The sequence below is a fragment of the Balaenoptera borealis genome (assembly GCF_965194805.1).
Source record: "Balaenoptera borealis genome assembly, chromosome: 3".
In the NCBI taxonomy this organism is placed as follows: Eukaryota; Metazoa; Chordata; class Mammalia; order Artiodactyla; family Balaenopteridae; genus Balaenoptera; species Balaenoptera borealis.
The window spans coordinates 35,683,924-35,709,401 of NC_138866.1; the positions used below are offsets into that span (position 1 = coordinate 35,683,924).

The window sequence follows — 25,478 nt, forward strand, 5'->3', positions numbered from 1 at the left end:
CTCCAGACACACAGGCTCAGCAATTGTGGCTCACGGGCCTAGCCGCTCCGCGGCATGTGGGATCTTCCCAGACCAGGGCTCGAACCCGTGTTCCCTGCACTGGCAGGCAGATTCTCAACCACTGCACCACCAGGGAAGCCCCAAACTACTTCTTAAATGGTGAATATAAAGACTTGGAGTTAAGACTCTTCCTTTTCCCTCTGCCACTTACTAGGCAAGTTATACAAACCTCTCTAATCCTCAAATTATTCTCCTGCTTACTGAGTATAACAACACCTGCCTCATGAGAGTTACTTTGCATAATACCTAGCAATACAGAAAGTGATTAGAAATGGCAGCTTGCAAATATTCTTCATCCTCATAACTTCCTTTAATGCACCAGAAGAACAAGAAGAAATAACTGCTCCCTTTCACCTTCCCAATTTAAGGTCTTTAATGAGACCTTGAGATATCTGGATGTTTTACCATCTATTTTCAAAATGACTGACCCAAACCTTGAGCCCAGTATAACACCAATGTAATGACTTGAATGCCTCAATTTTCCATAGAGAAACAAGAATCAGTGCAAACCTTTCTCAGATGGGTTTCTGAAGTGATGTGAGCTATGCAAGTCACATACACCACCCCCTGATATTTATCACAACTGGCATTTTTGGTTTAGGAAGGTCAGATTTATGATCGCATTCCACATAAAACATCCAAGCACTCAGACATCCAAGCTCTTTTAGAAAGGCTACCACAGTACCATAATGGATGTGTGAGAACTATCATGCCCATTTCCTAGGGTCAGAGCATATCTATATATATTATAATTAATTGCACAGACATGTAGTTGTATGCTTTTATGACATCACTGAGCCCTATTTATGACTTATTTGATCTTAGATTCTTAGTCAATACTCTATCCTGAGCTAAGCAATTATGGGGAGGGAGCAGGAGAAGAAGGTGTAGTGAGGCTTACTGAACAGACAGAAAAAGTCAGGGCATAGGCCACTCAGTGTTGGTCTACAGTAACCAGGACTCACACCTACAGCATAGCTGCCTTTCACAAAGGTTGTAGGCAGTAAGTTAACAGAGGCTGATAATAATAAGATGATCAATTTGAGAAAGTGCTGCATACTCCAGGGAGTGCTGGAGAGTGAAAGTGAAAGTCCTAGTCAGAGGTTAGCACTCTTTAATGGAAAGCTGCGGTTCCAATATCAAATTAAAGCAAAATTTTAATTGGAGGCAACGTAGTCTTTATTGTATCTATGTACTTGAGACGGAACCCACCCAATCGTAACAGTCAGCATCTATCACTTTTCATCTAATTTTGCAATGTCTTTCTCTATTTCAGGCTTCTTACCGTTAGTGTTCTTGGGTAACCTTATGTCTTTGGAGAAGGACTGAGAACCCCCTAAAGGGACTTCAGGTTTCCTCCTACCTCAATGAGAAGAGCTTTCTTGTGGGCGGAGTGGATTTACTGAGATGTACTGTAACAGGGAAGAGCTAAATGGACTCCACGTTGGATCTGTTTCTTTGACTTTAACCTTTGTTTTTCATTGCTTTTGGTATTACAATCATACATAATGGCCTGCCTCAGGGAACACTGCCCCTCTGGTGTTCAACTCACAGGGAGACAATCTGACCCTGTCCACCTGCAAATGGCTGCAAGAAAGACGAAACTAACACATCCCCTCACCAAGGCTGGTCAGGAGATGTTTTGCAAGACAAATGGCCCTTTTAGTTTACTTCCTCACCGCATCTCCCCCTCTGATTCTATAAAAGAAACTGGCAACCAGACACCCTAAGACGGTTTTTCGGAGACACTAGTCTGCCATCTTCTCGGTCTGCTGGCTTTCCGAATAAAGTCGTATTCCTTGTCTCTGGCTCACTGGCCTGTCGTGCAGTGAGCAGAGCGAGCTTGGACTCGGTAACAGTATGCTTCAGGGACCCTCATTTACACAGGTCCCTTCAAAGGCCCTGGGAGGAGGGGGACTTGTGTAGTGTGTTCACCTGGTCAAAATTTGCAAAATTTGTCTACACTGAGTTAAGATAGATGTCTCTTTCCACTTGAAACTCCCTCCCATCCACTTCACTTCCCCAGTGTTGGTGTCGGTATTGGGTGAAAATGAAGTGGCCTTCAACATTTCTGGGGTCCTCTTATGGGAAAATTAAGCTGGGGATTCACTTACTTTAGATTTAGAGGGATACATGTACGTGGTTCATGGTTGCTTTTGTGCACAGTTATTTTTGTGACATAAATATAGGTACAGGGCAAGAGGTCGCACTGTGATGTGAACGTGCCTCATGGTGCCCAGGATGAGAAGTATCAGGTAATAAGAGAAGTGGAGTCAGTTCTCAGTGATGCCTAGTCAACACAAAAGTTTTCTTCTATCATTAATAACCTCAAAAATGTAGCATATACAATTTAAAATGCAGCATAAAACAATTATATGTGGCATTTTTTTTTGATGAGAATCACATGAAACAGAATTTATATGAATTCCTTTGTATGCAGGGCACAAGCTTATAGCAGTACTATAAACACAACGTATGTATGTATGTGAAGTTGCAAATGTTATGTATCACAAATATTAATAATTAAAAAAACTTTTTTGATCAACCATGCTAGAGAAAAATCTGATTTAACCTTTCTTTTTTCTTTATAAAAAATATTACAAAATCACTGTCAATTCACCTTAAAGAAAATATTACAAATTGTAATCAAAGAGTATGCAGCCAAGAAATGTGGGGAAACAATATTATAAAGAGTGTCAGGCAGTTAATAAAAATTTTTATTCTTCTGGAGTTTTGTGTTTGTGGTATTTGTCAACTTCATAAAATCTATAATTTGTTGGGATTTTTTTCATTAAAAATAGTTGATTCTCACTATCCACAGATTCCAAAATTGCCTACTAGCTAAAATTTATTTGTAACCTCAAAATCAATACTTGAGGTGCTTTCAGGTCACTTGTGGACAGGTGCAATACAGTGAAAACTGGGAGCCTCCTGAAGCACAAGTTCTCAGCTGAGGTCAAACAAGGTGCCACTTTACCTGCTTGTTTCAGCTCTCATATATGAACAAGTATCCTTTTTGTGGTCTATTTAGACTTAACAGTATTTCATGTTCACTTTATGGTTGAAGAACTTTTCAGATAAACATATAAAAGATTAAGACCTTAAGAGAATTACTTGGTCCATTCTACTTGAGCCTAATAGTATACCTGGGGTTGTCTTCAATAAGATAATTATAATCTTTTAGTCAGTTTAGTCTTTTTATACCATGCCATAGGGCCTTCAACTCTAAAGAGAAAATAATCTTAATTAAGACAACCACAGAACTTTGTCCCACTCAAGTCCAGTTGCCCTAGTTCCTTTTTATTTTCCAGTATCTTGTGAAATTGCTTCTCCCAAGTAAAACCAAGGTATATGATAATAAATGAATGGAAATCTAAAATTGAGACCAAATTTAACTGTACTATATGATTGTAAGTCAAGCAGGATTTTCATGAGACATAATGATATTTGCTCAATTCAAAGGACTGGATAACTGCAGAAAGAAAGGCTTAGATTTAAAGTGATGCCTACTGTGGATTAGGACAAGGTTGTTTTTTTTTTCCCCCACTTCTGGAAATCAAGCTTCTTTTTTAAAAATTTAATTAATTAATTAATTAATTTTTATATAGCAGGTGACAAGGGTTTAATCTAGGCTTTTTTCTTTGTACTAGGTCTTGCATTATACCTTAAACAAATCAGCGTTTTTAAAAAATGCTTGTTGGTGATAATGAGAAGTGACAATAAGTTTCATGAGAATAAGTAAAAATCTAGTAAAACTGAAAATGTTTTCAACTATACAAACCAATTGAAAGTAAATTATAAAATTATCTGAATTATTTATCAAGAATACAATAAGGTATTTAAATGACTAAAATCTCCCAAAGAGATTAAAAATGTTAAAAATATTTGCTTTTATTATATCTTTTCCCTATTATTTTCTACTTAGATACAAATTATTATCATCTTTATATAACAGCTGGCTGATGGCTAAATAAGGAGAGCCTTCTAAAATCTCCATCAATAAGTTATATGAAGTGCTTATTTTTATTTTGAATATAGGTACCAAGAGTCAAAGATTTTTTCCTTTATCCCCCTTTTTAGCTTTATTTCCTAGTATACTATTTATTTTCTAAGCCCCGTTGAAGTCTTTCAGAATCTAAGTTGTTTAAATAGTCTTTTTCCAGTAGTATTTCACTTAAAGTAAAGGTATGGAAACACCAATAGATTTGAATATCAAGAAAACATGTAACGGAAAAACGTAATCACTCTAAAAAAATCTGTATAAATAGCTCAACTCTTCTGATTAAACTCTCTAATCCATTTAGTTAAACCAGTGACAAATCATTCTTTTTAAAGGAATAAAAATTCAAGTCAGAAAGCATTCCTTACAAATACGTATTTTTAATTTTGTTGGAATGTATCACATTCCCTTATTCACCTCCATCCAGAGAAGTTCAAGAGTGAGTGACTGGCATCTTTAATCTCTGAAAAATCATACATTACAAATACAGTTCTTAACTTCAAAAATGGAAAAAATGATCGTAAATACATTGAATATTTAAAGAAAAATATTTTTCTAAAATATGGCTTTTCCTATTGAGATTTTCCCCATCTCCTTTAATATTAAAAATTGCATTTTCTTTTCCAATTAAAAAAAAGCATGAAAGTAAGAATTTCTTAAATAATTAATATTTGAAACTGAAGTTAAGGTCCATGTGAAATGATGTTTTACTATAAGTCTGAAAGATTTAAAAAGCCAATATAGTTTTAAATCATTAGCATGATTTACAAGTGAAATTCTCTAAAACAGAACCACAGAAATCAGCACATAGAAGATGAAATTCACACTCCTGGTGAAAACACTTGGCCACTCAAAAACCAAGAGGAAAAAAGAAACTAAAGCAAGTGGCAGGTACTTGTTACTGACGGGTTGGGGGTGGTGCTAAACTATGGCCAAATCATAGTTTAAATATAACTTTTGTGGTGTGAAAATTTAATGAATATGTGGAAATGGAAGAAACTCAGAAACCAGAGTTATTTCCATTTCAAATGAGGATGATAGTTCTGAGCCACCAGCTGTTTACAGTTCATTGAATGAGGTTCTAGTTGATAGGAGATAATTACCTCTTCCCTGCAGGAGGCAAGTGTTTCTCATTCTACAGACACCTCTGATGAATGGCCATGGGGGTATGAGACCAAGAGAGCATGCCAAGATCAGTTTCGTTTTTAACGATCTCTTGAAACACCTGATTTTCTGCTTTTTCCTATTTAAGTATAGGAAAATGTGCATCTTAAAATATACAGAATAAAGTTGCTGGCTATTATTTTGCTTTTATAAGGCACCTTAACCTTAAAAGGAAAACAGAGTGATTATACACAGAAAGTATATACCATCAATAGTACGAGAAAAGGATGAGCGTGATCATTTCAACTTCAAGCATTTGGAGTGTTAAATTCTATTTACTAATACATTGTTTTCCCCTGATTTAAGTTTCTTTTCTGTTAATGACACATTACCCCATTCATTCCAGCTCCTTCGGCTACTTGGAAACGCCTATCAATTCGATCTTCCCAAACTCTCTCAAATTTGTCTCTTCACTTCCAATGCAAACTGCCACACACCTCAGTATTTCTCAGCTTCAGTACGGTCCTCATATCCTAAACGATCTCCTTGCTTCTAGTCTCTTACAATGAATCCAGTTCAAGCAAAATACTACTTTTCAGATTAATATCACTAAAGCAGCACTCTCATCATGCCACTCTTATGTATAAAAATCTTTCAAAAGCAGGTTGTGACTCCAAAATAGAAAAAAGCTTATGGCATATTAAGCAAAAACCAAAATTCAAAAGTAAATCAATTCTATCCTTACAAATATGTAACACTGGGTAAGCATATTAATAAGAGCTAGAAGAGAACACACACAAAAAATGAAGAGAATATATTTTAAAGGTCCTGGGACTTGGAGTTTACCCTTGATTTATATTTCCCGTTTGTTGTTATAATGATGTTTATACAATAAGTAAAATCGTTCAGCAACCATTTACTGCTTATGCACTATAAAGCTTAACCTGTACCCAAGGACCTCTGCAATCTGGCTCCCAAACCTACCTTTTCCAACCCTCCTTTTCGCACAACCAAAACTCCAGACAAACTAAAATATTCTATTTCTCATTGGGTTCCTGTACTGTTCTTTCCCAGGTATGGACCATTACTTACATCATATGCTCCAGCCAGTATGCTCTTCTCCATTTCTGGCTGTCTAAATCCTACCTAATTATCCTTTACAGCTCAGTTCAAATAATACCTTTTCCACATAGCTATCCCTGACATGTTCCTCCAATGAGCATTTCATCTAATCTCTCACATAAATGCAGCACTTCCTATTTTGCACTGTAGTTTTTGTATGTCCGTGTGTCAGAAGTAGCCCCCTTTAGGGCAGGGACCTTCTTTTAGCTATCTTTGTATTCCACTCAAGGTATAACATAGAGTCTTTTTGAATAAATATGTAAAATGAGTGAACAAACACTTTCAAAAAGTGAGGGCTAGGAAGACTAAAAACCAACAGCAACTCTTACTTTTAGTTTTATTATGATTCTCCTTTTTTTCACTCAAGTTTATTTCTTAACCTAACCTTCTTACCTGAAGATACGTTATTCTCCGCTGGACCAGCTCTGTCAGATCTTTGGCCTCTTTTTCCCGCCAATCACCTGCTCCATCTGTTTGACTGAGGTAGTATAAATCCGTCATTATAGACCTATAAAAATCAAACAACATTGTGGGTCTAACTTATTTGTATTTCATCACAGGATTACACAAAGTCATAAGAAGAGAGTCAAATTCTTCATAAAAATTGATGCCCACACTGATGCTGGTACCCATTTTTTATTTTCTATCAAGACTGTGAAATTCAACAGTGTAGTCTCTAGCAGCCGAGATTCATTCCTATAGGAAACCTTTACTGTTGAGAAGAACCTACTCCCCAGCCCTGGCCCCCCGCCCCAGGCCAATTATGTGCACTTATATCCCAACACAGAGCACATCAGAGATCAGGGGAAAGTGGATACCCATAGCAAAGAAATACGTAGACTAACATAAGGGACAGAAATACATTGGTGACAGCATTTGAATATTACCTTTTTGTTCTCTCTACTGTCACCTCCTGTCCCCTCTTAAATTTCTTCTTCATACTTGGAAAAAGATCAGAGGAAAATTTTGGCACAACTGTTACACAACGGTCGAAACCAAGGGTCAGCAAACTTTTTTCAGTAAAGGGCCAGACAGTAAATATTCTAGGCTTTGTGGGCCTCTGTTGCTTTTGTAGCAGGAAAGCTGCCATTGACAATAGGTAAAAAAAAAAAAAAAAAAAAAATGTGTGTGTCTTCCGATAAAACTTTATTCACAAAACCAGGCTATAAGCCAGATTTGGCCCTGGGGCTATAATTTGACAATTCCTGCTCTAAATTAATAAAATGATTGTTAAGATACTTTCCCATCCTGCATAGTAATTTCAATTACAACATGCTGAATTTCCTGCAAAGTAAACTAAAATACCCAGTATACTAGGGAAGAGAAACTTGACGGCTGGTGCAGATGGTTTCATTTATAATACATTAAACAAAAGCTATGACTTGCATTTACCAATAAAGAAAAGTAAAAAGCAAGACTCCTCTCTTTCTCTGACACTCCCTACCAACCTATCAGCAAAACATTTCGCCAAGTTCTGAACAAGTATCAACACTGGCATTGCTACCAACTCAGCCACCACTTTTCTCACCTGAATTGTTACAGTAACCTCTGAACAGGTCTCCCTGCTTCCACCCTTGCCAACCTCTACAGTCTATTCTCAATGTAGCAGCTAGATCCTGTCAAAATATCAGTCAAATGATGTTACTCCTTTGCTCTTATTGAACTGGCTCTTCATCTCAATCAGTCAAACCCAAAGTTACTAATTTGACCTACAAGGCCCCAGACAATATGGCCTCCCTTACCTCTTTTTTTTTTTTTAAATGGATTTATTTATTTATTTTGATTTTTCATTTTTTTTTAACATCTTTATTGGAGTATAATTGCTTTACAATGGTGTGTTAGTTTCTGCCTTATAACAAAGTGAATCAGTTATACATATACATATATCCACATATCTCTTCCCTCTTGCGTCTCCATACCTCCCACCCTCCTTATCCCACCCCTCTAGGTGGTCACAAAGCACCAAGCCGATCTCCCTGTGCTATGTGGCTGCTTCCCACTAGCTATCTATTTCACATTTCGTAGTGTATATATGTCCATGCCACTCTCTCACTTTGTCCCAGCTTACCCTTCCCCCTCCCCATATCCTCAAGTCCTTTCTCTAGTAGGTCTGTGTCTTTATTCCCGTCTTGCTCCTAGGTTCTTCATGACCTTTTTTTTTCTTTATTAGATTCCATATATATGTGTTAGCAAACGGTATTTGCTTTTCTTTTTGACTTACTTCACTCTAGGTCCATCCACCTCACTACAAATAACTCAATTTCGCTTCTTTTTATGGATGAGTAATATTCCATTGTACATATGTGCCACATCTTCTTTATCCATTCATCTGTTGACGGACACTTAGGTTGCTTCCATGTTCTGGCTATTGTAAATAGAGCTGCAATGAACATTGTGGTACATGACTCTTTTTGAATTATGGTTTTCTCAGGGTATATGCCCAGTAGTGGGATTGCTGGGTCGTATGGTAGTTGTATTTTTAGTTGTTTAAGGAACCTCCATACTGTTCTCCATAGTGGCTGTATCAATTTACATTCCCACCAACAGTGCAAGAGGGTTTCCTTTTCTCCACACCCTCTCCAGCATTTATTGTTTCTAGATTTTTTGATGATGGCCATTCTGACCGGTGTGAGATGATATCTCATTGTAGTTTTGATTTGCATTTCTCTAATGATTAGTGATGTTGAGCATTCTTTCATGTGTTTGTTGGCAACCTGTATATCTTCTTTGGAGAAATGTCTTTTTAGGTCTTCTGCCCATTTTTGGATTGGGTTGTTTGTTTTTTTGATATTGACCTGCATGAGCTGCTTGTAAATATTGGAGATTAATCCTTTGTCAGTTGCTTCATTTGCAAATATTTTCTCCCATTCTGAGGGTTGTCTTTTCATGTTCTTTATGGTTTCCTTTGCTGTGCAAAAGCTTTTAAGTTTCATTAGGTCCCATTTGTTTATTTTTGTTTTTATTTCTCTAGGAGGTGGGTCAAAAAGGATCTTGCTGTGATTTATGTCATGGAGTGTTTTGCCTATGTTTTCCTCTAAGAGTTTAATAGTGTCTGGCCTTACATTTAGGTCTTTAATCCATTTTGAGTTTATCTTTGTGTATGGTATTAGGGAGTGGTCTAATTTCATTCTTTTACATGTAGCTGTCCAGTTTTCCCAGCAGCACTTATTGAAGAGGCTGTCCTTTCTCCACTGTATATTCTTGCCTCCTTTATCAAAGATAAGGTGACCATATGTGTGTGGGTTTATCTCTGGGCTTTCTATCCTGTTCCATTGATCCATATTTCTGTTTTTGTGCCAGTATCATACTGTCTTGATGACTGTAGCTTTGTAGTATAGTCTAAAGTCAGGGAGCCTGATTCCTCCAGCTCTGTTTTTCTTTCTCAAGATTGCTTTGGCTATTCAGGGTCTTTTGTGTTTCCATACAAATTGTGAAATTTTTTGTTCTAGTTCTGTGAAAAATGCCAGTGGTAGTTTGATAGGGATTGCACTGAATCTGTAGATTGCTTTGGGTAGTAGAGTCATTTTCACAATGTTGATTCTTCCAATCTAAGAACATGGTATATCTCTCCATCTATTTGTATCATCTTTAATTTCTTTCATCAGTGTCTTATAATTTTCTGCATACAGGTCTTTTGTCTCCTTAGGTAGGTTTATTCCTAGATATTTTATTCTTTTTGTTGCAATGGTAAATGGGAGTGTTTTCTTAATTTCACTTCCAGATTTTTCATCATTAGTGTATAGGAATGCAAGAGATTTCTGTGCATTAATTTTGTTTCCTGCTACTTTACCAAATTCATTGATTAGCTGTAGTAGTTTTCTGGTAGCATCTTTAGGATTCTCTGTGTATAGTATCATGTCATCTGCAAACAGTGACAGCTTTACTTCTTTTCCGTTTGGATTCCCTTTATTTCTTTTTCTTCTCTGATTGCTGTGGCTAAAACTTTCAAAGCTATGTTGAGTAATAGTGGTGAGACTAAGCAACCTTGCCTTGTTCCTGATCTTAGTGGAAATGGTCTCAGTTTTTCACCATTGAGGACGACATTGGCTGTGGGTTTGTCACATATGGCCTTTATTATGTTGAGGTAAGTTCCCTCTGTGCCTGCTTTCTGGAGGGTTTTTATCATAAATGGGTGTTGAATTTTGTCGAAAGCTTTCTCTGAATCTATTGAGATGATCATATAGTTTTTCTCCTTCTATTTGTTAATATGGTGTATCACATTGTTTGATTTGCGTATATTGAAGAATCCTTGCATTCTTGGGATATATCCCACTTGATCATGGTGTATGATCCTTTTAATGTGTTGTCGGATTCTGTGTGCTAGTATTTTGTTGAGGATTTTTGCATCTATGTTCATCAGTGATATTGGTCTGTAGTTTTCTTTTTTTGTGACATCTTTCTGGTTTTGGTATCAGGGTGATGGTGGTCTCGTAGAATGAGTTTGGGAGTGTTCCTCCCTCTGCTTTATTTTGGAAGTTTGAGAAGGACAGGTGTTAGCTCTTCTCTAAATGTTTGATAGCATTTGCCTGTGAAGCCATCTGGTCCTGGACTTTTGTTTGTTGGAAGATTTTTAATCACAGTTTCAATTTCAGTGCTTGTGATTGGTCTGTTCATATTTTCTATTTCTTCCTGGTTCAGTCTCGGAAGCTTGCGCATTTCTAAGAATTTGTCCATTTCTTCCAGGTTGTCCATTTTATTGGCATAGAGTTGCTTGTAGTAATCTCTCATGATCTTTTGTATTTCTGCAGTGTCAGTTGTTACTTTTCCTTTTTCATTTCTAATTCTACTGATTTGAGTCTTCCCCTTTTTTTCTTGATAAGTCAGGCTAATGGTTCATCAATTTTGTTTATCTTCCCAAAGAAATAGCTTTTAGTTTTATTGTTCTTTGCTATAGTTTCCTTCATTTCTTTTTCATTTATTTCTGATCTGATCTTTCTGATGTCTTTCCTTCTGCTAACTTTGGGTTTTTTTGTTCTTCTTTCTCTAATTGCTTTAGGTGTAAGGTTAGGTTATTTGAGATGTTTCTTGTTTCTTTTTTTTTTTTTTTAATTTTTTTTTAAAGATATTTATGGCTGTGTTTGGTCTTCGTTTCTGTGCGAGGGCTTTCTCTAGTTGCGGCAAGCGGGGGCCACTCTTCCTCGCGGTGCGTGGGCCTCTCACTATCGCGGCCTCTCCTGTTGCGAGGCACAGGCTCCAGACGCGCAGGCTCAGTAGCTGTGGCTCACGGGCCTAGTTGCTCCGCAGCATGTGGGATCTTCCCAGACCAGGGCTCGAACCCGTGTCCCCTGCATTGGCAGGCAGATTCTCAACCACTGCGCCACCAGGGAAGCCCTCTTGTTTCTTAAGTAGGATTGTATTGCTATAAACTTCCCTCTTAGAACTGCTTTTGCTGCATCCCATAGCTTTTGGGTCGTCGTGTTTTCATTGTCATTTGTTTCTAGGCATTTTAAAATTTCCTCTTTGATTTCTTCAGTGATTTCTTGGTTATTAAGTAGTGTATTGTTTAGCCTTCATGTGTTTGTATTTTTTACAGATTTTTTCCTGCAATTGATATCTAGCCTCATAGCGTTGTGGTCGGAAAAGATACTTGATACGATTTCAATTTTCTTAAATTTACCAAGGCTTGATTTGTGACCCAAGATATGATCTATTCTGGAGAAAATTCCATGAGCACTTGAGAAGAAAGTGTACTGTGTTATTTTTGGATGGAATGTCCTATAAATATCAATTAAGTCCATCTTGTTTAATGTGTCATTTAAAGTTCGTGTTTCCTTATTTACTTTCATTTTGGATGATCTGTCCATTGGTGAAAGTGGGGTGTTAAAGTCCCCTACGATGATTTCGTTACTGTCGATTTCTCCTTTTATGGCTGTTAGCATTTGCCTTATGTATTGAGGTGTTCCTATGTCGGGTGCATATTTACAATTGTTATATCTTCTTCTTGGATTGATCCCTTGATCATTATGTAGTGTCCTTCTTTGTCTCTTATAATAGTCTTTCTTTTAAAGTCTATTTTGTCTGGTATGAGAATTACTACTCCACTTTCTTTTGATTTCCATTTGCATGGAATATCTTTTTCCATCCCCTCACTTTCAGTCTGTATGTGTCCCTAGGTCTAAAGTGGGTCTCTTGTAGACAGCATATATACGGGTCTTGTTTTGGATCCATTCAGCCAGTCTATGTCTTTTGGTTGGAGCATTTAATCCATTTACATTTAAGGTAATTATCAATATGTATGTTCCTATTGCCATTTTCTTAATTGTTTTGGGTTTGTTACTGTAGGTCTTTTCCTTCTCTTGTGTTTCCTGCCTAGAGAAGTTCCTTTAGCATTTGTTGTAAAGCTGGTTGGTGGTGCTGAATTCTCTCAGCTTTTGCTTGTCTGTAAAGGTTTTAATTTCTCCATCGAATCTGAATGAGATCCTTGCTGGGTAGAGTAATCTTGGTTGTAGGTTCTTCCTCTTCATCACTTTAAATATGTCCTGCCACTCCCTTCTGGCTTGCAGAGTTTCTGCTGAAAGATCAGCTGTTAACCTTATGGGGATTCCCTTGTATGTTATTTGTTGTTTTTCCCTTGCTGCTTTTAATATTTTTTTCTTTGTATTTAATTTTTGATAGTTTGATTAATATGTGTCTTGACATGTTTCTCCTTGAATTTATCCTGTATGGGACTCTCTGTGCTTCCTGGACTTGATTAACTATTTCCTTTCCCATATTAGGGAAGTTTTCAACTATAATCTCTACAAATATTTTCTCAGTCCCTTTCTTTTTCTCTTCTTCTTCTTCTGGGACCCCTATAATTCGAATGTTGGTACGTTTAATGTTGTCCCAGAGGTCTCTGAGACGGTCCTCAATTCTTTTCATTTTTTTTTCTTTATTCTGCTCTGCAGTAGTTATTTCCATTCTTTTATCTTCCAGGTCACTTATCCGTTCTTCTCCCTCAGTTATTGTGCTATTGACCCCTTCTAGAGAATTTTTAATTTCATTTATTGTGTTGTTTATCACTGTTTGTTTGCTGTTTAGTTCTTCTAGGTCCTTGTTAAACGTTTCTTGTATTTTCTCCATTCTATTTCCAAGATTTTGGATCATCTTTACTATCATTATTCTGAATTCTTTTTTAGGTAGACTGCCTATTTCCTCTTCATTTGTTAGGTCTGGTGGGTTTTTACCTTGCGCCTTCATCTGCTGTGTGTTTCTCTGTCTTCTCATTTTGCTTAACTTACTGTGTTTGGGGTCTCCTTTTCACAGGCTGCAGGTTCGTAGTTCCCGTTGTTTTTAGTGTCTGTCCCCAGTGGCTAAGGTTGGTTCAGTGAGTTGTGTAGGTTTCCTGGTGGATGGGACTAGTGCCTGTGTTGTGGTGGATGAGGCTGGATCTTGTCTTTCTGGTGGGCAGGTCCACATCTGGTGGTGTGTTTTGGGGTGTTTGTGGCCTTATGATGATTTTAGGCAGCCTCTCTGCTAATGGGTGGGGTTGTGTTCCTGTCCTGCTAGTTGTTTGGCATAGGGTGTGCAGCACTGGAGCTTGCTGGTCATTGAGTGGAGCTGGGTCTTGGCGTTGAGACGGAGATCTCTGGGAGAGTTTTCGCCGTTTGATATTATGTGGAGCTGGGAGGTCTCTTGTGGACCAACGTCCTGAACTTGGCTCTCCCACCTCAGAGGCACAGCCCTGACACTGGCTGGAGCACCAAGAGCCTGTCATCCACGTGACTCAGAATAAAAGGGAGAAGAAAAAGAAGGAAAGAAAGAAAGAAGAAGATAAAATACAACAAAATTAAAAAGTTATTAAAAAAAAAATGTTTTAAATAAAAAATTTTAAAAAAAAAGAAGGAAAGAAAGAAGAGAGCAACCAAACCAAAAAAACAAATCCACCAATGATAACAAGTGCTAAAAACTATACTAAAAGAAAGAAAGAAAAAAAAAAAACAACAGACAGAACCCTAGGACAAATGGTAAAAGAAAGCTATAGAGACAAAATCACACGCAGAAGCATACACATACACACTCACAAAACGAGAAAAAGGGAAAAATATATATATATCGTTGCTCCCAAAGTCCACCTCCTCAACTTGGGATGATTCATTGTCTATTCAGGTATTCCACAGATGCAGGTTACATCAAGTTGATTGTGGGGATTTAATCCGCTGCTCCTGAGGCTGCTAGGAGAGATTTCCCTTTCTCCTCTTTGTTCGCACAGCTCCTGGGGTTCAGCTTTGGATTTGGCCCTGCCTCTGCGTGTAGGTCGCCCGAGGGTATCTGTTCTTTGCTCAGACAGGACGGGGTTAAAGGAGCAAATGATTCGGGGTCTCTGGCTCACTCAGGCCGGGGGAGGGAGGCATACGGAACGCGGGGCGAGCCTGCGGCGGCAGAGGCTGGTGTGACGTTGCACCAGCCTGAGGTGCACCGTGTGTTCTCCCGGGGAAGTTGTCCCTGGATCACGGGATCCTGGCAGTGGTGGGCTGCACAGGCTCCCAGGAGGGGAGGCGTGGATAGTGACTTGTGGTTGCAGACAGGCTTCTTGGTGGCTGCAGCAGCAGCCTTAGTGTCTCATGCCCGTCCCTGGTGTCCTCGCTGATAGCCGTGGCTCGCGCCCATTTCTGGAGCTCCTTTAAGCGGCGCTCTTAATCCCCTCTCCTCGCTCACCAGGAAACAAAGAGGAAAGAAAAAGTCTCTTGCCTCTTAGGCAGGTCTATACTTTTTCCTGGACTCCCTCCCGGCTAGCTGTGGCACACTAGTCCCCTTCAGGCTGTGTTCACACCGCCAACCCCAGTCCTCTCCCTGGGATCTGACCTCCGAAGCCCGAGCCTCAGCTCCCAGCCCCTGCCCGCCCCGGCGGGTGAGCAGACAAGCCTCTCAGGCTGGTGAGTGCTGCTCGGCACCGATCCTCTGTGCGGGAATCTCTCCGCTTTGCCCTCCACACCCCTGTGGCTGCGCTCTCCTCCATGGCTCCGCAGCTCCCCGCCCTCCGCCACCCGCGAAGGGGCTTCCTAGTGTGTGGAAACCTTTCCTCCTTCACAGCTCCCTCCCACTGGTGCAGGTCCCATCCCTATTCTTTTGTCTCTGCTTTTTCTCTTTTATTTTGCCCTACCCTGGTACGTGGGGAGTTTCTTGCCTTTTGGGAGGTCTGAGTTCTTCTGCCAGCGTTTAGTAGGTGTTCTGTAGGAGTTGTTCCACATGTAGATGTACCTCTGATGTATCTGTGGGGAGGAAGGTGATCTCCACGTCTTAGTCTTCCACCATCTTGAAGCTCCTCCTCCTCCCTTACCTCTTTGATCTCATCTTCTACTACTGTCCTCCTTGTATACTCTATTTCAGCCACATAGTCTTGTTACTAACCCTTGAACATGTCAGCCATGTTCCTACTTTATGACCTTTGCATTTGCTCCTCCTTCCCCTGGAATGCTGGTTTCCGAGATACCCATCCACATGGCTCACCCAAATATCCTTCAAAATTTTGCTCATATGTCACCTTCCCCAAAAGGCTATCCAGACTATCTCACTTAAAAATTCAACACCCAGTCACCATCACATCTCTTGCTTTTCCTTCTCCTCTTTCCCTGCTTTATTTTTCTCCAAGCAATTATCATCTTCTAATATATATCATTTACTTCTTTATTTTATTATCTTTCTCTCCCTACTAGAATTTAAACTCCATGGCAGCAGGGTATTTTTCAAACTCCCCTCCCTGTTCCCAAACCAGCATTTAGAACAGTTCTGATCACATAGAAAACGTTCAACATATATCTTTGAATAGAACACTGAATGAAAAAGTGGCAAAAAATTTTCAAGAATTTTAGATGAGATAATATTGAGAATTTTTACCTTTCACAAATCCAATTTTGTGCTAGAGAATTTCTGGGAATAATCCTTAACTAGTAATGACTCCAGCTTTACCCCTTCTCTGCACTTTATATTAACTCTTCTGTTCAGGGAATGCTTATAAGTCTGTGTTATTTGCTTGTGAAAATTATAAAGTTAGAAATTTATTCCTATTTATCAGAAAGTATACAGCTGTCCCTTGAACAACTCAGGGGTTAGGGGTGCCGAACCCCCCACACAGTCGAAAATCTGCATATCACTTTTGAATCCCCAAAAACTTAACTACTAATAGCCTACTGTTGACCGGAAACCTTACTGATAACATAAACAGAATTAACACATATTTTGTATGTTATACGTACAACAATCAAAATGTTATGCACTAACAAATATCAAAGTAAGGGGTCTGGAGTACAAAAATGTGGACTCTGTTCATTGTAAATATGCAAAATTGAAAGATTTTGAATCAGAGGAAAAAGAGCTTTGAGAGCCAGACAGATCTACCCCTCAGTTTGGGATCTAACTCTTACCAGCTTTGTGTCCTAGGAAAGTTATTTTCACATCTCTGAGACATAGTTTCTTCACTTTAAAATGAGGATTATAAAACCTTCCACACAGTTTTTAAAAAAGGATTAGTGATAATACAAACAAAGTAGTATACGTGGTGGCTGCTTGCTACAGACTGAACATCTGTGTCTCCCCCAAACGCATCCATTGAAACTTAATTCCCAGTGTGATGGTATTCAAATGTGGGGCGTGTGGGAAGTGCTTAAGTCATGAGGGTGGAGCCTTATGAATGAGATTAGTGCTCTTGTAAAACAGACCCCACAGAGCCTCTAGCCCCTTCTACCGTACGAGGGCACAGTGAGAAAGCACTGTCTATGGAGCAGAAAGAGGGCACTCATCAGACACCAAATCTGCCAGCACCTTGATCTTGAACTTCTCACCTTCCAGAATTGTGAGAAGTAAATTTCTGTTGTTTACAAGCCATGCAGTCTATGATATTTTTTTGTCATAGTAGCCCAAACAGACTAAGACATTGCTATTTATGCTAGAATGCCTCAGAGAGTTGCTTCAGAACTTTACCTTGTGTCTGAAGAATACCTGCTAATAATTCCACAGCTAAGAGGAAAGATCCGTTGGGTATGAGGGTGACAGTAATATGTGGGACTGATAGCCAGTCAGAAAAATGACCCAATACTCAGTGCCTCATAGCACCCTGAAGAAAGGGATTGATCAGTGAGGACTCATTTAACAGATGATGAAACCAGCCCTCAACAACTGTGATTTATCTAGGAGTACATGACATAGTCTCAGTTCTCTTCTATTCCTGGTTCTTAACTAGATGATAAACCATTCAGGAGCAAAGCAATGGAAGCCCACTGGAAAAATAATTGAAGTCTTATTTACTATCATAGAAAATCATCAGAACTACAAATGATTAACAGAGAATACCTGATAATAGCCCCTTTGAATAAAACAAAACTATTAATAATATACAAATAAAAATTCAAAATCATAGCCACAGTTTAGAATATTCACCCAACTAATAGTGGAACAGCTTTATACAATGCTTTGGGATAACAGGGTCGTCTGTGTAGCATTTCAGGCATTTGTTCAATGTGTCATCATTATCCATGCACAGGACACTTCACAGCTTGACTATTTCCATATTTATCCTTTTAAAATAGGACAAGAGTCTAATATGTGATGCTTTACCTGTTTTTATATGTATTATTCCCACCTAAGATTCAAAACATTTCTTTCATGAAAAAGAGTAATTTTAGTTGGAAAAACCATATCTACAACTTACTGCCTCCTTAAGAAACTAACTTACAGTCTTGCACACTGAACAGAGGTTCAAGTTTTTTTCAGATTATGAAACTGAGGCCCCTATGGGCTATTATGTAGCCTATGGTATTATTTTATAGTTGCTGGGGGAAAAGTTACCACTCATGAAATTGTGTGAGTTGATCATGGAAACACAGGAGATGTCTTTCCTTATAATGGTGTTACAGGGCTAAGCTGAAGTTTATTTAAATTATTTTCTCAGTTTTATAGGCCTCTTTTCCATTACTCTCATCACACCCATTATTTTTCACATTTCATAGGTTTCATCATATCCAAACATGGTCATTTGCTTTTTCCTACCCACCAGATAGGAGTGATCACAAAACTTGTTTAAAATCTCAAATTTAAATAGCAGTATTGTTTCTGGAGATGTAGTACAGTGGGATAAGTAACCAGTCTATCAGCAAATGCCTGTTGAAGGAATAAAGGAAATTCAATATGCTCTGCATGGCGTTACATTAAATTAAAGATACACACACACACAGACAAATAGCACTACATTCCATGACAATCAGTATATAGCCCCAAGCAGGTAAAAAACTACATTAGGTGTAATTTAGAGGGGAAAATTCTCTGAAATATATAAATTGGCATGGTTTATGCTTTCATGTCATAGTAATCAAGCCATCACTTTACCACTGGGAATGAAAGCTGATCTCTGTATATTTTAATAAATTAGAAAACATAAAAGTGAATGTTTTTACCAAGTTACATCACTACTAAGTCTTAGCAATCAATTATTTCTATTTATCCCAATATCCGTCAAGAAAGTGGAATAACCAGTCTTATAACTAGAAGACCAAAGACCGAAAAAAGTACACTAATTTTTTATGATAATGCAGTCAGAGTCACAGTATAAGTCACTCTATCCCAATGGTCAACTAAAATTAAGCTTCCTTTGTAAAACTTTTTTTCTTGGCCTCCCCACTGGAGACCATGTAAGGAAGACAAGCCCAGGAAATGACTTTAAATTCAACCTACAGTTGACCCTTGAACAACACCGTGTGAACTGTGCGAGTCCAGTTATACGCAAATTTTTTCAATAAATATCGGAAAAATTTTTTGAGATTTGACACAATTTAAAAAAACTCACAGATGAACTGCATGGTCTAGAAATATTGAAAAAATTAAGAAAAAGTTAGGTATATCATGAATGTATAAAATATGTGTAAACAAATGGGACCTAATGAAACTTAAAAGCTTTTGCACAGCAAAGGAAACCCAAAAACAAGACAAAAAGACAACCCTCTGAATGGGAGAAAATATTTGCAAATGAAGCAACTGACAAAGGATTCATCTCCAATATTTACAAGCAGCTCATGCAGGTCAATAACAAAAAAAGCAAACAACCCAATCCAAAAATGGGCAGAAGACCTAAATAGACATTTCTCCAAAGAAGATATACAGGTTGCCAACAAACACATGAAAGAATGCTCAACATCATTAATCATTAGAGAAATGCAAATCAAAACTACAGTGAGATATCATCTCACACTGGTCAGAATGGCCATCATCAAAAAATCTAGAAACAATAAATGCTGGAGACGGTGTGGAGAAAAGGGAACACTCTTGCACTGTTGGTGGGAATGTAAATTGATACAGCCTCTATGGAGAACAGTATGGAGGTTCCTTAAACAACTAAAAATAGGACTACCATACGACCCAGCAATCCCACTACTGGGCATATACCCTGAGAAAACCATAATTCAAAAAGAATCATGTACCACAATGTTCACTGCAGCTCTGTTTACAATAGCCAGGACATGGAAGCAACCTAAGTGTCCATCATCAGATGAATGGATAAAGAAGATGTGGCACATATATACAATGGAATATTACTCAGCCATAAAAAGAAACGAAACTGAGTTATTTGTAGTGAGGTGAATGGAGTTAGAGTCTGTCATACAGAGTGAAGTAAGTCAGAAAGAGAAAAACAAATACAGTATGTTAGCACATATATATGGAATCTAAGGGGAAAAAAAAAGGTCATGAAGAACCTAGTGGCAAGACAGGAATAAAGACACAGACCCACTAGAGAATGGACTTGAGGATATGGGGAGGGGGAAGGGTAAGATGTGACAGAGAGAGTGGCATGGACATATATACACTACCAAACGTAAAATAGATAGCTAGTGGGAAGCAACCGCATAGCACAGGGAGATCAGCTCTGTGCTTTGTGACCACCTAGAGGTGTGGGATAGGGAGGGCGGGAGGGAGGGAGATGCAAGAGGGAAGAGATATGGGAACATATGTACATGTATAACTGATTCACTTTGTTATAAAGCAGAAACTAAACACACCATTGTAAAGCAATTATACTCCAATAAAGATGTTAAAAAAAAATATGTGTAGATACTAGTCTATCCTTACATAGGCATAAAGGCATTAAATTCTATAATTTAATATAAAATTAATAATGTGTTAGTTTTCTTACTATTTTATAACTTTGCTTGCAAAGAATTACATTACCATACAGTATGCCTTCCTCATAACTGGAGAAACTGCATATCAGCCGATCATCGGCTGATAGGTAAGTGTTTTTTTAAATTTACAATGTTTCCAATACTGTATTATGAATATGACTGTAAAACTGTATGCCATAAAAATTTTAAAACAATTCATTTATTAGTGTATAGGCTAGGCTACCATGAAGCAATCATATTGATTACACTACCTCCTTTAAAGCAATCATTGCTGTTACAGGTATAATGCATGTATTGTTACAGCTGCACATGAATGAATTTTTTCATGTTATCTTTTCATTTTTGCTTTCTAATGTTAGTAATACATACAATATCTTCAGTGTTTTGTATCATATAAGACAGTATAGATGTAGGTACTAACAGACAATTCATCTTGTAAACAGAGGACATAAACTTCCAGTATAATAAAGATAGCACAGTGCTGTAAATGTATTTCCTCTTTTTTATGATTTCCTTAATAACATTTCCTTTTCTCTAGCTTATTTTAAGACTACAGTATATAATACATATAACATACAAAATATGTGTTAATCGACTGTTTATGTTATCAGTAAGGTTTCTGGTTAACAGTAGGCCACTAGTAGTCAAGTTTGTGCGAAGACAAAAGTTATACGTGGATTTTTTACTGTGCAGTGGATTGGTGCCCCTAACCCCTGCATTTTTCAAGGGTCAGCTGTAGTTCTTTGCTAATCCAATAATGTTTAGACATTACCATCCTGCAAAATTTGTCACCTTTTAGCCAAAGACATGAGGATAATCAAACAGAAAGTTTCAGTTGTGGCCCATTACTGGGAAACATGGTGCCTGAAAACCATTCTACAGAAATTCTGGATTTTCAGTGACTCCATTCTCAGATCAGATCTCCTAGAGGTATCCCTCAAGCTGGTAATCTGGATGTCTTGGTTTTGACTATGAAGATACCAAAAAATCTAGGACGTGGGTGGTCAATCTAAAGGCCTGAGGTATTAAAGCCTGGGAAATACAAACCCAGGCTAAGTACCAGCAGAATAGTGCTAGTCATTTGAGGGTAGAATACACATGCCTGAAGATAAGTGATAGACTAGACCAACATCTATGGACTCTAAGAGAAAGCCAGCTATGAAAGGCATCAAAACCTCTTCTTCAAAAACTGGGCTACATTTATGTTCTTTGCATTTTCTGTTAATTTTCCTATTTTTATACCTTAATATTCACAGAACTTTTTTTACATGTTCTAGTCTGTCTCAATTACGCCAATGAAGAACCACAAGGAGAGTATTTTGCTTATACCTGATTCAAAATGTTGAAGAGGGAAGTTCCCCCTGAGGGCCAGCACAGAGCAGATATAATTCAAGGAAGAAAAGCCCAAGGTGAAGGAACTGACATTTATTAAAGTAAATGTGATTAAGGGAGGCTACACCACAGAGCCTAATCCATAGGTAAATATGGATCAAGGGCAATACTTCGGTTTGCTCCTGGGGCAGAAGTAAGCAGTGCAAAGGATAAAAATGTGACCAGGAGACAGATAGGCAGACAATGCTCCCACTGCCTCCCATGTTGTCTCAGGGGGAATTTTAGAATACCACCATTCTGACAGCTCACATGGGTGGAGAGGAGTCCAGAAGGGCAACAACAAAAACAGCTCATACCACCACATAAGGCAATAATTATGCTATTTGGTGGGTGATGTCCACTAGGCTTATGTTTAGGCTCCAGATCTTCCTATTGAGCACTGTGACAATCTCCCCTTACCTGTGCCTTCCTTGGAGGATCTAAGAATTTTCTATTTGTATCCTCTTACAGGACTTTCCTTGCGCAGGTCTGACTAGAGTCTACCAGAACCTACAATGTGTCAGTGACTGTGGAAAGTGTTTTATATATTTTCCCACATTTAATCATCACAATGCTGTAATACAGCAATTATATCTCCACGTGTAGAAGAGAAAAATAAAGCTCAGAGAAGTATTTAGCAATTAAGAGAAAGGATTTTAGAATAGAACAGCTCTGCCACTTACTTGCGTAAGCTATCTAAATTCTCTAGGCCTGAGTATAACTTTATAAAATGAGGAGGCTATCAATATTACTATGTTGACAAAATAAGATAATGAATGGAGAGCCTTTATCACAGTGACTGGCACGTAGGAAATCCTTAGTAAGTAGTTATTTTTAATGTCAAAATAATTCTTGAGTTTGGAAACCACACCCAAGGAGATGTAAGGTGGGGGCAGGCAAAACAGAACTAGGGCCACAAGATGAGACACACTTTTGCACCTGCAGGTTCTCCTCCCAATGCAAATTTTATTTTAGGGGAGAATGTTCCTTTACACAAGATGGAGAATCACAATCTGGCTGATAGAGACTAAGTGATAAGAAGAATAAGGACCACTTCATATGACAGTGTCTCCCTTTGTCCAAGGATATTAAGAGAAATGTTCTAGTACCACTTAAAAATAAGCCTGGATTCCTTAGTAGAAAAACAATCATACAAAAACATTTTGTCCAAAGGAATTAAAAGCTGGAGAATGAGTATCTACATTCCAGCTTAATGTAAGAATCAATTATATCACACATCAAAGAAATTAAGTGTGTATGTAATGAAACGAAAAACAAAGAATAATAGATTTGAAGGTTCACAAAACTATTCAAGAGTGAAAATTTCAATTCTTGGACCTTTCAAAGACAGTTGAGTAGAGGCTACCTTATAAAGAGAGTGAAAACACAAGCTACTGGACCACAATGGTTATGACCAGCAATTCTGATCAAATAGATCCATAAGCTATTAACCTACCAATCTTGCCCTATAACCAGTCAGATACTGTACCCCTTATCTGATTTGAAGTGCTTTTGTTACACAGTCCCCTACACACAGCAGCAAAAAGCCAATCAGCTTAATTAGCCATAAGTATCATTCATCATTTTGGAAACACAGCTGATCTCAGTCTTAGCAAAGCTGCTTTACATATTACTGATAATGAGATGATGCAAACCAGGCAGGAGTGATGAGATTGCTACTTTACTAGATTGTTTCTCAATAGTTTCAGTCAACTTAATTGAGAAATAGCTCATCAGTCCTGTGAGCCCTCCTGTCCTTTAATAATTAATATAATTTAAAATAAGAAAGAAGCAACTCCAGTAACTATTTCATAAACTGGTGTTTGACACCATAAAGATGACAAAAAGAGCCAAAGCGACAATGATTAAGTTAAATGTATCTCTGGACAACCAAAAAGCGTGATAAGACAAACTTTCCATGATACCCTCAGAGGTTGAGGGTCAAATCTATGAGGCTGTAAATCCAAGCACTGAGCCTACAACTACTACATAAATAATAAAACCATAATGACAAAAATAATCACTCTCAATTGCTGATTTCCCTCTTGCTATTTCAAAGAGACAGGCCAGGGTCAATTCATTATCAATGATATCAAAAGCACCAGGTAAATGTGACTGTATTACTAAGAAGTATGGTCACATACAATCATTAGAATGAAATCATCAACTGAAAAATCAAATAATACTAATGCTTGAGCTCAATACAGCAGGTAATAATAATATGCTACTCTGTATTTATTTATTATACCATCAGCCCCTCTAAATTCTTAAAAATCCTTCTAAAAGACAGAATATTACTAATTAACTAGCAGTTGATCACCCAACTGTAGCAGCAGGCAGGGATCAAGCTCTATTACATACTAGCTCTCAAGTAATAGGCTAATCAGGTCAATAGCATTTTGCTAAAAATCTCAGGTGAGCTGAATCCCATATCAAGTATGATATTTGGCATCCAAGCTGCATTAATGACAGGTATTTTGAGTAATGAACAGTGGGAGCCACATTCTAGAAAAGAAACATGGTCCCTTCACTAAAAGGAACAGCATCAAGTGGGGAGCAAAAGAAGAGTCTTTCCCCACAGTTTACAGATAGGTCCACTAATCTATAGAGAAATGTGATTTTTTCCAAGAAACCTAGACAACCTCTATCAGTGGTGAACGCATAAAGAGAACCAGGGATTCTGTAGAGCCTTAGTTCTCAAAGACCAGCAACTTCAACATCACTTACGAATGTGTTAGAAATGGAAATTCTCGGGCCTCACTCAGACCTACTGAATCAGGAACTCTGAGGATGGGATTTAGCAACCTGTGTTTTAAGAAGCTCTCCAGGCGCTCTTGATGCCTTGCTGAAGTTTGAAAACCACTACAGTAACAACAATGACACACAAAATTTCTCAACAATTTTGGCTTCCCTACTTTCTAATTTACCTATGTGTTGAGAAGAGGCTGTTGTGAGATATGCCTCTATTTATCAGATGATAAGTATTGAATTTCAAATATCTTCAATAATATCTATGACCACGACTTTACAAGTTAAAATGTTTGGAAACTAAATTTTTCTACTTAGTATAACAATTGAGGACATTAGCAATATTTGTGATTTACTCAACATTTAGTTTTTTATATTAGGGTTCTAGGAAATTTATTTAGAAAATAAATAAGAGTTCTGCTCCTAAAATTGACTTAGTTAAAATATACCTTCCATAATAACAGTGCAATAAACCATTCATATTGTTCACACATATAAAAAGAAATCTAATATACACTAATAAACATATATAAAAGGATTTCTGATTTATATACTTTAAGTATGGTGTATTACCTTTTGAAGAATTAAGATGAAAGATGTGCAATTTTACTTACCACATTAAGCTATAAAGGTCTAAGAGGCAATAAAAGCTGAGTATGAAAGATGTGTAAAAAGTAAGGATACATTTTTTTTCCTTTTCAATATTGAACTGACGTCCCAGTTTTGTCGGTAAAGCAAGTAGATAGATTGATTCCAAGAGCTCAGGGTCATCAAAAGAAAATAATATTCCGAATTCACTTTACTCTTTCTCCTCTCCTTGCAAGGAGAGTAGCACCATGGAATAAGACATAAGATCTAAACCAGTTCTCTGACTCTACCAACCTTAATAAGTTTATGATGAGGCGACGTGGGGTTTTTTCCCTCAATTTTAACAAATTTTTAGATGCATTTAAGAAACTACGGAGAAAACAGTCCACAAAATGTAA

General features: G+C 37.8%; 1 protein-coding gene and 1 long non-coding RNA gene across 8 annotated transcripts in view; one reads left to right on the top strand and one right to left on the bottom strand.

The window, feature by feature from the left end:
* The window catches only part of LOC309626235, a 1,141,377-nt gene that overhangs the window by 940,903 nt on the left and 174,996 nt on the right, over positions 1-25,478 (top strand). The gene's annotated exons all lie outside the window — the stretch shown is intronic.
* Positions 1-25,478, bottom strand: part of FUT8 (fucosyltransferase 8) — a 322,308-nt gene that overhangs the window by 79,923 nt on the left and 216,907 nt on the right. For all 7 annotated transcript variants that reach the window (XM_082386590.1, XM_082386586.1, XM_082386588.1 and 4 more), the window contains one exon: positions 6,680-6,794. In XM_082386590.1, coding sequence (XP_082242716.1) covers positions 6,680-6,794 — 115 coding nt within the window. The remainder of the gene's footprint in view (positions 1-6,679; positions 6,795-25,478) is intronic.